Source organism: Elephas maximus, chromosome 25 (assembly GCF_024166365.1).
Source record: "Elephas maximus indicus isolate mEleMax1 chromosome 25, mEleMax1 primary haplotype, whole genome shotgun sequence".
Classification (NCBI taxonomy): Eukaryota; Metazoa; Chordata; class Mammalia; order Proboscidea; family Elephantidae; genus Elephas; species Elephas maximus.
The window spans coordinates 28,331,483-28,345,176 of NC_064843.1; the positions used below are offsets into that span (position 1 = coordinate 28,331,483).

Genomic DNA, 13,694 nt, shown 5'->3' on the forward strand with positions numbered 1-13,694 from the left:
CTTCCAGCATCAGAGCAATACGACCAACTGACAGATGGGTGCTGATACCTAGCCGTTACTAACACAGAAGTGCTCATCATCAAACGTTAAGTGCCTTGTGGCTTAAACGCTCAGTACCAGGCACAGAGTAGGAGGGAGGAGAGAGGCACACAGAGGAGGAACGGCATCCACTGGTTTCCGTGTCAATCTCTTTCTCTAGTAGGGCAGCAACTCTGGCACAGTCAAGTATTCAACAGATGTCTGATGATCAACTATGTAACAATGATTCATATTGGATGTGTCAAAATAAAAATATTTGTGCTAGGATTATGGGGGACATTATTTTCCAAAATTCTTTAAATATTATTTCATTATCTTTTCAATTTGAAATAATCTAATTTGGGAACAGTCGTATTTTTGGGCTGTAGCAAGAAATTGTGAAGAAGATTCTTTGTATCTATTTCCTCATGTATAAACATAGTAATTAGCAATCTTTCAAAGAGGGTAACGTCAGATTTAGGTTTTCAAAATAGGAAGCGGCCAATGTAGAACATTTCTGTTCGTAAAATAAATACTTTCTGAACAACGGCCATCCTGATACTCGCCATCTTGACCAGGAACAGCTATTATCAATTCCCTTGTTAATCTTCAGCACGGACCTTTCTCCTGAAACAGACCCAGAGATGGCCTCCTAATCTCCCAACCCAAAGATCTGAATTATAAATAACTCTCATTTTCAGATAAGCTACCCACAGCAGACATTTGCTACCCTACCACCCAGATCCAAGATACCTTAGACTGCAAGTTCATCATGGACTTCTCAAAGGTTTTTGGTGGTGCCCTCTGATGGTTACAAAGAATTGCAACAGCTCGATTGGCACGGTTATAAGAAAGGATCTTTGCTGGGATGTTCTCATCCGCTGTGAAGAAAGGTAATAGTAAGAGGGTCAGTTTGTATACCAAGAAAGCACACACAACTTGTCTTCTCCTAGAGCTTTATCCCCATGATTTTAATGGCCCTGATCTCACTCACATGATCAACTCAAATATCCTCTGAGGCACAGGGTCAAAATCTGAGTATAAACAGAGTTATAAGAAAATGACGGCAGAAATTTCATATGTAAGTTTAGCCTGGGTAAATTTTCATTACAAGAGGAATTCTGGGTCTCAGCAGTAGTATAGCTAAACCTAAACCTTGCTCACCCAGGGAGTTCTGGTCAGACTGTTTGTCTGCTTGCCTCATCTCCTGCCTCCCCACCTAACCACCCAATGAAGCCTGAAGAAAATGTGGGACTGGGACAGCAAGTCTGTAGAGAAGGACAAGACCAATGGGCCATGAGTTTCATATTTTTAAACCACAAGGCAGTATATTTTTTAAAAGAAAAAATTCAAATGTCATCTAAAAATTTTTTACTTGAGTTTTGTGGCTCTCTTTATTCTACCCAAAATACTGACCGTCAACATACTCATCTCTGGGTTTTCTGGCTCACACTCTAAGGCCACTTGACACATTTGCAGAGAACAGAAGAACTTAGCAATGACTGAGCTTCAGGAGCCCTGGTGGCACCATGGTTAAGAGCTCGGCTGCTAACCAAAAGGTCAGCAGTTCAAATTTACCAGTCGCCCCTTGGAAACCCTATGGGGCAGTTCTAGTCTGTCCTATAGGATTGCTATGAGTCGTAATCGACTCAATGGCAAAGTTTTGGTTTTAGGAACCCTGGTGGCACAGTGGTTAAGAGGTTGGCTGCTAACCAAAAGGTTGGGAGTTTGAATCCACCAGCCGCTCCGTGGAAACCCTATAGGGCACTTCTACTATGTCCTATAGGGTTGCTGTGAGTAGGAATCAACTCGAGGGCAATGAGTTTGGTTTTCCGGTTTTGAGCTCCAGGAAAAACGTCTGTGGATCTTAGCAATACCTTCTGTAAGGCAGTCCTTAGAAGAATATTACCTACTCGTGGGGGGAAAAAAAATGACAGAAACCCCAGGGAAAGGATTTGCACCTTTATTTTTCTAGTAACCATGACAACCTCACTCTCTCCAATTTAACGGAACATCACAGTACTACGTCTTTACCCCGTGAACTTTACAGTTAATGTATATACAAAACACAAAATGCAGGGATTTTCAGAGCAGATGCGAAATCCCTGTCAGCATTTTGTGAAATCAACCTAGAAGCTGAGGTGGGAGTGGGGGAAACAGCACAGATCCTATGTTTATACAACTAAACCTTAGCTCTCTACTAGAGGTCTTGGGGGGAAAGGGAAACAAGATTACGGAGAGAAAGTGGAACTGATCTAGGACTTAGCTAAGCAAGGACATCAAACACTGTTAGTAGGGGTGTGAGCCCTGTCTGGCCAAGGAGTACTTACGGGCTGTGAGTTCTTTTAGCTGCTGCTGTAGCGTGATGGAGGCATTGTATGTACGGAACACCTTGGCTGTCAAGCCCTCCATGAGGTCCTGAAGATGCTTATTTAGAATACCAGTCTGGTGGAGACAAAGCAGCAGAGAAGATATTGGGATTTGGGTAAAAGCCACACCATCCCTGCCCTTTCTGGCAAACCCTAGGAGTCATTTCTGCCAGTGCAGTCACAACGTTGCCTAATTTCCTGCTGGCGGGAAATTAGGAAGAGAGGGTAAAAAATTTCAGACTACAGGGTTGTACAATACCTCCCTATGAAGTGCTTAAATCTTAAGCAAGCAATAAAGTTAATGTGCCCTTCCCTGATAAGACATCAGGGATAGGTCTTGGGTCTTTAGCAAAGGTGGCTGGGCATCTGCAGAAGCCAGTAGAGGATAAAAGGCAAGGTCTGTCTACCCCTGCCTTGGAGCTCTGACATTCCTTCTGAGCGAATCCTGGCCATGGATTTGCTGTATGCCTTGAGGGAGGAAGAATGTACGGGATGCCACAAGGTGGGGCCAGGCTTAAGGGAGAGCTCAAGTCACCCCCAAGCCACCCTCTTATTTGGGAGCTTGTGAGGTTCCCGCTGGCACTCCCTTCCCAGCCAGAGGAGTACTTCACGCACATTGAGTCTATCAAAAAGGTCATCTTCAGGCTGCTTGTTCTCCATAAATAGTTGTAGGTTCTTAAAAACCTAAAAGAAATAAACAAAGCCTAATTATTATTTAAAACCTTTTGCTTTGAATAATTTCACACTTATAACCTGCACAGCACATGTGGCTCACTCACTGTCTCTACATCTGTGTATGTGCACAGTGATCACTATTTTTTCTGACCCATTTGTGCCTAACTTACATATACTATGGCCCTTTACTCCTAAATATTTCAGTGTGTTATTTCCTAAGAATTTCCTTTACGTAACCATAGTACTTAGATTCATAAATTCACAGTAAGACATACTTTAATCTACCACCCATATTCCAATTTTGTCAGACGATCTAATGATATGCTTTACCTTCAGTACAGGATCCAACCTAGGCTCAGGTATTACATCTAATACTTGTCAGGTTTCTTTAGCACCCTTTAATCTGAAGCATTTCCGAAGCACAGCAAAGCCTAATTACTGACTGAACATCAGACTGAGGATGAGCTGGGTTATGGGGACACTGCACTATGTAGGTCTCTGAGTCAAGTCCAGGACTTTGGGGAAGATCAGGTTGGGGGATTATGGAGCTGCAGCTACAGGCTCAGAGACCTGAGTACGAAAGGGCTACATCTTCACTCAGTCAGGAGTTGAGAAGAGGTTGAGCAAAGCTGCAAAAGTGATAAATGTGCACTATGACCAGGAGATGCTGAGATGTGGTTAAATCATTAAAACAGTATGCTGGGTTAACTGTGACATCGAGTTTGCTCTGAAGGTCAGCTCTCTACAGCATGCTCTGTTGACCAGTGCTACAGGAGACAGTCTCTCATTCCTAGGAAGAGAGCAGAGGACGCCAAGGACAAAAAGAAAGTACGCGGACACCAAGCAGTAGCTCTTCCTTCTTTTTCAAAGTCCTTTTTTTCTAGTGCCCAGCACAGTGCAGAACATACAAAAAAAACATCAAATGCTTGTTGAATGAACAACTGAATGAAAAAATAATCAGGGACCACAGGACACATTAACTTACTCGTTTTTCAACGGGGACCTTGTTATAGTATCTGATCGAGTCCTTCCCAAGAAAGTCAAACTCTACCACGTATTCCTGACCATCCAACTCTGGATGTAGATTGATGTGCTCCACGCGAAGAGAGCAGCAACCCACAGTGTCTGCTGTTTCTCCTTCCTCCTTCTCATTGCCTGCTCTCAGAGCAAGCTGCCAGGGAGGAGAAGGAAAAAAAAAAAGTGAATGAAGAGACTGGAATCTCAGAGGATCTCTAGGAAACCCAAAACAGAAGCCTCCCATTTCTCTTCCGGGACAACGCACCGGCCTACGAGGTCTGGAAACTGTGGATTCTGCGATGTCACCTCCTCCCCTGTGGGGTGAGGTGTGGAGAGACACGGCCATACACAAGCCTCCTTTTCTCTACTTTGTTCTCTCAAAGGAGGATGGGGGAAAAAGAGATACTAAAAAAACAAGCCAAAAAACAAACCAAAAAAAACAAAGCAGGAAATAAAGAAGTGTTTCTACTCTCAGTAAACAGACTCAAAAAGGCTAGTCTAAATTCTGTTTAATTTTGAGACAATTCAGAATCTGTGCTAAAATATACCCATTTTCCTCTGAAGAGTACTAAGAAACTGATTTCCTCCAGAGCACTGTTTTTCAAACTGTAGTTGTCATCTATTATCAAATTAATTTTGTGAATTATAATCATTCTTTTTTTTTTTTGGAGTAGGTTTTATTGTGGGTCAGTCAAAAACAGTTTGAAAGCTACTGCTTTAGAAAATGTAACAGTATTTCTGACACATGCAGATTCACGCACACAGATCCTCCTAGCAGGCAGACTGTATTCAGGATAGGAGCAGACACACTGTGAACGGCTCTCCATTTCTTTCTTACTAGACCAGAGGTTCAGTGACCTGCCACTGTCTCTACAGTACTTAGTAGAAGGCCTAGAGTGGATGAACGCATCTTTGTTGAGCTCTACACATTAGCTGATGCCAAGAGAAAGGTGCTCCCACCTTGTCGATGAAGTACAGGGCTACTGCTCTCTGCCGTACTTTCATCTCTTTGGACTTCCAGTCTTCTCGATATTGGTTCCGGATCTTGTCTACACAATTCTTCAGCCGCCGAGCAGTCTCGTATTTCTGCCAGTCTTTCTCGCCCTGCAAAGACCCAACCCAAAGGTGGATTGCTGAAGGGACGCAGAAGTAAAATATCCAAGTTCAGAGCTTTGAACCAAACGAAGGAACCTGAGCTGAAGCATGGTAGAAAAAGAGTAGTACCGAAGAGAAGGCTTGGGGCATTTAATCCAATGAGAACTCACAATGTCCCACTTAACTGTCAAGCATGCTGGCTCCTGTCTAACTGCTAATAAAGCCTCTGGCTTTCATTCTGAAAAATTTTTATGTTCTTGGGAAAAGCCCACATGGCATGTCCCCAAAACTGACTTTTCTTGTCGGTACAAAGGGTACACAATATCTTTAAGATGCAAAGGGTCTATCGACATTGCCATTCCTCAATTAGCATCACAGCCTTGCTGCCGAATCTATGACCCAACGGCAGTTTTCTGCTAAGACTCAATTCCATTAAATCCAAGATGACCATTCAAAGTTTAATCAAGCTGTCAAAGAAACAGAACCAAAGTCTACAACATGTAATTACGAAGAAATACAACGAATTCCAGGAACAGCTGTAATTATTCACTATTTTCTAACTTCTGCATTTAAACATGTGCCTTGATTAAATAGAGGAAAATAATGTTTCTGGGAAGCATGTTTTTTTTTTTTTTAAACATTAGGTCTTTTGGTGGAAGGTTTAAAAAGTGATTCTAAAGCCAATGAAGAATTATTAAAAAGCGTGTGAAAAGATCCAATTTAAATGACACCAGAGGAAGAGCTGTGCTACCACGCTGGATGGAAATAAGCTCTAAGGCAAGAGTTGACAAGGTACGAAACAGACTACATAACATGAACAACACAGGGAAGGAACTGACGACTCTGAGAAATTCTGCTCTTACCTCCCCGACCCAGCAACAGATAAGGGTGGTATTGATCTCTACCCACGTAAGCATGTTCCTGCCTATGACACGGACACATGGTCCCTGAGGCATAAGAACTGTGGTCAAGTTAACTGGCCTTGTGAACATGCAGGAATGTGGGATACACAGAACAAAGTGTCTTCCACTTCTAGACCTAAACTAACGTTCAGAAATTAAAGCTTACATGGAGTGTGCTAAGGAGTCATCAGCACTCTCCCGGGACTGTGTGTGTACTAGTTGTATGTACTTGTTTGGCTATAAAACAAGAGGTTCAGTAACTATCGTGTGCAGAGGTGATTTAAAAGTTGGGGATACAGAAGAAACATCTAAGTCCTTATTTCTGACATTGGGGAGCTGAAAATTTCTCAAAGTACATTTTGACATTTAAGATGGTAGATTAAAAAAGGTGTAATACAAGCTGTCCTCATGTACGAAATCAGTAATAAATCTCCATGACAACTGTTTCTACACACACATACACAGAAAAAAACAGACCCTAAAGGTTCATTTCCAACAGCAGAGCATCAAGCTCAGGAGTAGGCTCTTGCCCATCACTCCAGTGCACATAGGCCTACCAAAGCCAATCCCCTAGGGTAACATTTGCTCAGTTCCTTAATCATGCCACTGAAATGTACGGTAGGATTCAGGAAAACAAAATTTAGAAAAACCCAACAAATAAGTCATTCACAGAGGATACCACTGCATAGGTTTGATTCTCTTAAGTAAGGACACTGGGATAGGGTAGGGATAGGTAGAAGTGTCTTGTTCAAGTCTAGCAGGTAAGGGATGGCCTTCAGAAGTATGCTTGTCCCTGCTGTTTTCAGTCTCTGAACAGAGTTCCCATTGAGGGCCACCATGCTTGGATACGCTTTTTCAGACTATTTCTAAACAAGGTGAGTCTGGGCGTTCTAGAAAAGGTCTTTATCAAAATCATCTCAGTAGAACAAGGTATTGACTGTAGGGGGTGGGGCGGGGTTGCTTTTAACCCTCTCTCCTCTTCCTCAACTCACTGATCCCTCCATAATGAATAAAAAAATCTAATTTGACTGGTTAGGGCTGACATTCTTCGAGCAACTTTTTTTTAATCTGGTGGGCCCATAATCATTTCTCTAATACAAGCTGTTTATTCATTCAGCAGTGGGTTACTTAGGGTCAGGACATAGACTCAGGGTGGCAAGTGGGAGAAAAGGAGGTGGGCTAAACCCTGTTCTCTAATCCAGTTTTTCTGAGAGATTTGTATTGGAGATGACGACATTTGCAATATTCTTAAGGGGCTCTTTATTTCTCACTAGCCTGGTGACCCCGTATGAGTCTGTCATTGTTTAGAACCCCATAGAAGAGGGAGTGAATGGCATTCTAAACATCAAACATATGTTGCATTAAAAAAAAAAAAAAAAAGACACAACTGGGCTATCTGTCTATACCACGTCCACAGAAAAAAATCCAACCAGAATTTCACACATGCTCACTTTTAAATACGGTTGTCTTTTTATAACTGATTTGCAGAGCTCTTTATACATTCTGGATGCAAGTTCTCTGTCAGCTATACACAGTATGAACATTTTCTCCCAATAATCTCCCCCCCCTTTTTTAAACCCCAATGAAATGATTCCTCTTTCATTCTGATTAGAAATTTTCAATTTTAAGATTTTATGTTATACAAATATACATATTTAAGTGTGCAGTTTGATCGGTTTTGGAAATTACATACACACCCATCTTATGAATGAAGTGCTGCTAATACTCTTGTAAAGTCCTTTTGTGGACACGTTTTCATTTTACTTGGGCAAACATATAGAACTAGGATCAGTATCTCATTGTGGTTTAAATCTGCTTTTTATTGATGATTATTAATGATGCCGAGCACTCTTATGTGCTTATTTACGTATGGCCAATTCTATATCTCCTTTCGTCAAGTGTTTGTTCAGGTCTGTTGTTTCCTTTCTGATAAGGAATGTTTGTCTTTTTATCACTGAGTTATAAAGAGTTCTTTGTATATTCTGGATACAAGTCCATCAGACGTACTTGCTGCAAATATTTTCTTCCAGACTATACTTTAACAGTGTTTTTTGTTGAATATAAGTTTTAAATTTTTATTGAGTCCCATTTCTCAATTGTTAGCACTTTCTGTCCTAAGAAATCTATGTCATCTTCAAGGTCATGAAGATATTCTACAATGTCATCTTCTAGAAGCTTTAATGTTTAGGTCTATGATAATCCTTGATGAACAGATTTAAAACTTCTAGAATCTTATACCAAGAAGTCTGGCTCAGAATATAATTGTTTTTTTAAAATAATTAGGTCTTATTTTCGCTAATAAAACGCACCAAAATCAGAGCTTTCCAAGACTATGAATTTTATAGAGACATTTTTCTTCACATCTAGCCCTTTAATCCCCAAGCAGTTACATTTAAAAGACTGTAGGTACACATATCTTTGAAATCTTTTAGGATTATAGGTTCTAATGAAAGAAAATACAGAAGTGTGTATTTGGCATTGAGAGTATTTTAAAAAGATTAAATGCAATGTGATGTCAACTTCGACACTGAAGCTCTTCATCTAAAAGAAAATCACAATGGTAAATTTTGTTTATAAAGTTTAAACTGGTTTGAAGAATTTTATTTTTTCTAAGGGCTACTTTCCCAAGTTATGAGACTGGGTAAAGCTTCCAAAGTTGGGTAAAGCTTCCAAACTTCCTTTTGTTAACTACCAGATTCATGGCTTATCTGGGATCAGAGAGCTTCCTTGGTTGGAATCACAGGTTCCAGAAGACTGTCATTCCACTGCTATTTCCAATCCTCTGGGCACCAGATACATGGTTGGAGAGGAAGGAAATGGAAGCACTTGCAAGAAAATGTTTACATAAAAGAAATCCTGGAAGGAAAAGCAGGAACTAGGATGAGCATAGAAAGATGTGAATGAGCCCAAGACAATCTTCTCAGTTCCTGGAGTACATGTTACTGTGGCTCTCAAAAGTCCTGATCTTTTCAATGATCTTTGAGGCTAGGAGCAGTGTAATGACAGCAAGTAGGCCAATCCAAGTTTCTGGGAAGGGGCATGGACAGGGTACATCAAAGGCGCATATTTTAGCTGTGCTCTTTTTTAACCCTGACTACCCAATTTTTTAAAAATTCCTCAAATATCCACAATTCACAGGTTTGAGTTAAATTTCTTGATGGAGCAGAGATGGAAACAGAATAGTGAGAAAGAAAAAAATTACATGGAGAGGTGAGTAAGTAAAATATAGATACAAGAGCAAGGAAAAACAATCTTGGGACAGGAGAAATCTCCAAAGGCTGAGCAGAAAGATGTAGAACTAAGCTCCATCATGGTGGTCTCTCATAAATCAGACCTGAAGTCCTCCATGAAGTAAACCTACCAATTAGCACCCTTCACACTCTACTCTAAAAACTTATTCTTTTTAGACTTCTGGTTAGAGTAAGTCAGTGAAAATCTGCTTTAACCAGCTTTTTCTTCCTCCAAGCGTAGAGCAATGAAAGTGTTCCATGTAAAAAGGGCACCTGGAGCCAGGGTCTGTGTTAGGCTGGGTTGAGGCTGGGTTTGGAGACTCTCTCTATAACAAGGAACAAGCAGAGGGATGGCAAGGAAAGAGGAGGAAAAGAAAACGGAAGGGGAACAGGCAAGAAACTATATAAAAACCACCTTTCACTCAAAAGGTTTTACAAACAAATTCTAAAAGACACGAGAAAGATGGCTTAGAAAAACTGCCAACAAAACAGTAATTAGTACATGAATTCACTTCCGATAACATTTTATAAAACAATCTGACAAAGACATTTGAAGAAGTATGTTTAGCATGTGCCAAGAGAAAAAAGATAATATCCACTAAAAATAACAAAATATTTAAAAATCAAAACAGGCAAAATGAACTAAAATCTGGTAGATACAGATATAAAAAATAATTAGAAATCCCAAAACAAATAATAATTGAAATGGGATAACTTCAGACTAGATACACTTTAAAATTGGTCAATTGGAATTAGGTCTAGAGAACTCACTGACAATGATGAACTCAGACCTGAAGAAATAAAGACTATGAAAATATAATTTAAAAAAACATGATCTGTAGATTGAAAAGCTCCAATACTCATCTAAGATGACTCTACAAGAAAAAATGGAACGGGCAGCCTTAAAGCTGTGGAAGAAATAATGGATGAGAATTTTCTAGAATAAACATCCACAAAAATAAATCTATACCTAGGTACAGGGTAGTGAAACTGCAGAACATCAATAACAAAGACATGTTCTTTGTTGGAGAAAAGACAGATAACGAGTTAGCATGACAATAAACACATTTTCAGGAAAGCAAGGGGGAGAGTTTGCTGCCTATGGAGCCTCGTGAAAAGAAACGTCAGGAGTATATACTTCAACAAGAAGAAAAATAAACCTAGAGGGAAGGAATAAGATACAAGAAACAATGTGTATAGAAATTAATCAAATATTTGACTGTTACAGCTGTTGACTAGGGTGAGGATAAAGGTTTTACAGATAGTTGTGTTTAAAAACAAAAAGTAGAAGTTAAACAAGCAAAAGAAATGTGGTTTAAGAACTGGAAATGAAGAACTAAAACTACCTTTATTTGTAGAAATCTGCAAAAGACAGAGTTACTTAGAGTTGAGTAATGCTGTCAGATATAAGATCAACATTAAAAAATCAACTGCACTTCCACTCTACTAATAACCTACAGTGGGAAAAAAAAAATCCCATTCACAACAGCAAAAAAAAAAAAACCTGAAAGGTTTTCAAAGTTTTTAAAAATGTGTAAAACCTCTGAGAGGAAATTATTTACAAATGTATCTTAAAATTAAACAGTAGAGGGCCAAGAATCGTCAAAGTCAACTTTGAAGAAGAGATGAAGGAAACCTGTCTTATCAATAGTTAAGACTTTATAAAGCTGTAATAAAGATAGTACGCTACTGATGCAGAAACAGACAAATAAACGCACAGGACAGAGAGCCTAGAAACAGACATACATGTAGAAACTTGACATATGACAGAGGTGGTAATACGCTTAATTTTTTCTGGGACAACCGGTTATCCATTTGGAGAAAATGTATTAAATCCCAACCTCATACCATATACAAAAATATATTCTTCGTGGATCAAAGATCCAAATGCAAAAAAACAAAACTTCAAAGATGTTGGCATGGATACGGAAAAACAGAAACTTTCACACACTGTTGGTGAATGGTGATGATGTAAATTTGTTTACATACTTGAAAGAACAATTAAGAAACATCTAATAAAGCCTCTTTAAGAGAAATTCACACCCATATGCACAAGGAGAATGTGTTTATTCTAACACGGTTTATTACAGTGAGACTGTAAATACCCCTAAATGGCCCTAGACAACAGAATCGGTATGTTTTATATTTATAAAGGATACTATTTAACAAATACATGAGAAGTATGTCAAGGTAATAAAATCTCAAAACAGAGCTCAATGAAATTAGCAAGCTGCAGAATGATCCCAACAACCCAGCCTTTAAAGTTAAAACTTGCAGAACAAATACTATATATACTTTATATATACATAAGTATACTATAAAAATACAAAAACACAAATGAGAACGAAAACATCAAGTTCATGATCATAATCTCCAGGGGAGGAGGAGAACGGTATTCGGGGATTATCAGCTGTGTCTGTCAGAATATTTTTTATGAAACAAATGAACAATGCCAAGATTTAACAAAGCCAGAGCATGGGTATATGAGTGTTCATTATACTATAGGCTTGTATATTTGAAATATTTAATTAGGAAAATAAAACCCCTTAAGCTTTTATCTTTTTAAGAGTGAATGTCCATCCAGGTGGCTCTGTCAAACCCTGTCCTCTTTTGCCCAGTGGGAGACAGCTGAGGGAGGACTGGCAGAAAGCTGAAGAAATCACATTTCTCTTTGCAGCAAAGACACTGCTTTCCAAGCCTTTAATCGCCTTCAAAGAAGGCAGCGGTGGTTCAGTGGCAGAATTCTCTCCTTCCAAGAGGGAGACCTGGGTTCAGCTTCTGGTCAGTGCAGCCCACACAGTGCAATGGAGGCCTGCATACTGTTATGATGCTCAACAGGTTTCAGGGGAGCTCCCAGACTAAGAGACTAGACTAAGAAAGAAAGGCCTGGTGACCTACTTAAGAAAACCCTATGGGTCACAATGGCCCAATCCCTTTGTGCATGGGGTCACCATGAGTTGGGGGCCGCCTAGGTGGCAACTAACAACAACAACCATCTTCATGAGTATTCTTGGGATCTCATACCAGTTGACGACAGTCAGGCACTTTGTCCTGAGTATAAAGTTGCAGGCAGGGGCTAACTCTGGGTAACTTCCAGGTCGCCATACACAAACCTTCGCAAATGCCTACTATGTACAGGAGTTTCTTGGATATCGTCTGGAATAAAACCGGCTGCTGGCTCTCTGCCCTTGAGATGATCCACTTGGCCTATCTAATAAGGACCTCAACCCTCTTCAGAGACTTTTCTGCAATCAACTCTAATTTCCACCTGTAAGAGCACACAGTATACATCATATATTTGGAATCAGTTAACCTCTCTCCATCCCTATTACAATCATCCTAGTCTATGTCATTACCACTTCTTGCCTGGAATCCTGTAACAGCCTCCTCTTGGTCTCCCTACTTGTTTGTGTCCAATCCAGTCTCCACAGAGCTGCAGTCAGAATGATCAATTATGCCACAAGCTTCTTAAACACAAACCTGGTATTACTCCCCTCTTTAAAACCCAGTTCAGGGTCTTCTTATTGGACTTAGGATAATGTAACATCTCTAAAAGAAGGGATCAGAAGATCTGGCCTCCTCTCACGTCTCTTTCTTGCTCATTGTACTCCAACCATCCAAAAAACCCAAAACCAAACTCAGTGCCGTCGAGTCGATTCTGACTCATAGCAACCCTATAGGACAGACTAGAACTGCCCCATAGAGTTCCAAGGAGCGCCTGGTGGTGGATTTGAACTGCTGACCCTTTGGTTAGCAGCCATAGTACTTAACCACTACGCCACCAGGGTTTCCTACTCCAACCATACTTTCCTTCTTTTAGTTCCTCACGACTACCAAGCTCCTTCTCACCTCACGGGCTTCAGATAGATTTGAGTATGGGTCTAGAACATAGACTCGCCCATTCCTTCCATGGGTAAATCCTACTCATCCTGTACATCTCATCTTAGATGTTACTTCCTCAGAGAGGCTGTTCCTGAACCCCAGAGGCCAGGCCAGGTCCCCTGGTTTATTTTCAAATGGTACCCTATACCTTCCTTCATAGCACTTATAACAGCTGATATCTGTAATTATGTGCAATGCCTGTAAATCTTGCTGAAGTAGTTATGTTCAAGATATTCCTCGGTTCAAAGCCTTCCAATGATTCTCCATCAAATGCAAAACATAGCTGTCATGGATTGAATTGTGTCCCTCCAAAATATCTGTCAACTTGGCCAGGTTATGATTCCCACTACTGTATGACTGTCTACCATTTTGTCATCTGATGTGATTTTCCTATGTGTTGTAAATCCTATCACTATGATGTAAGGAGATGGATCAGTGGCAGTTACACTGATGAGACCTACAACATTAGAGAGTGTCTTAAGCCAATCTCTTTTGAGATATAAAAG

At 40.1% G+C, this 13,694-nt stretch overlaps 1 protein-coding gene across 2 annotated transcripts in view; it reads right to left on the minus strand.

Moving 5' to 3' along the window:
- Positions 1-13,694, minus strand: part of TOP1 (DNA topoisomerase I) — a 90,811-nt gene that overhangs the window by 8,492 nt on the left and 68,625 nt on the right. For both annotated transcript variants that reach the window (XM_049870135.1, XM_049870136.1), the window contains 5 exons: positions 5,040-5,183; positions 4,048-4,233; positions 3,003-3,071; positions 2,349-2,463; positions 772-899 (listed from right to left, as the gene is read on the minus strand). In XM_049870135.1, the coding sequence (XP_049726092.1) occupies positions 772-899; positions 2,349-2,463; positions 3,003-3,071; positions 4,048-4,233; positions 5,040-5,183 (642 nt within the window). The remainder of the gene's footprint in view (positions 1-771; positions 900-2,348; positions 2,464-3,002; positions 3,072-4,047; positions 4,234-5,039; positions 5,184-13,694) is intronic.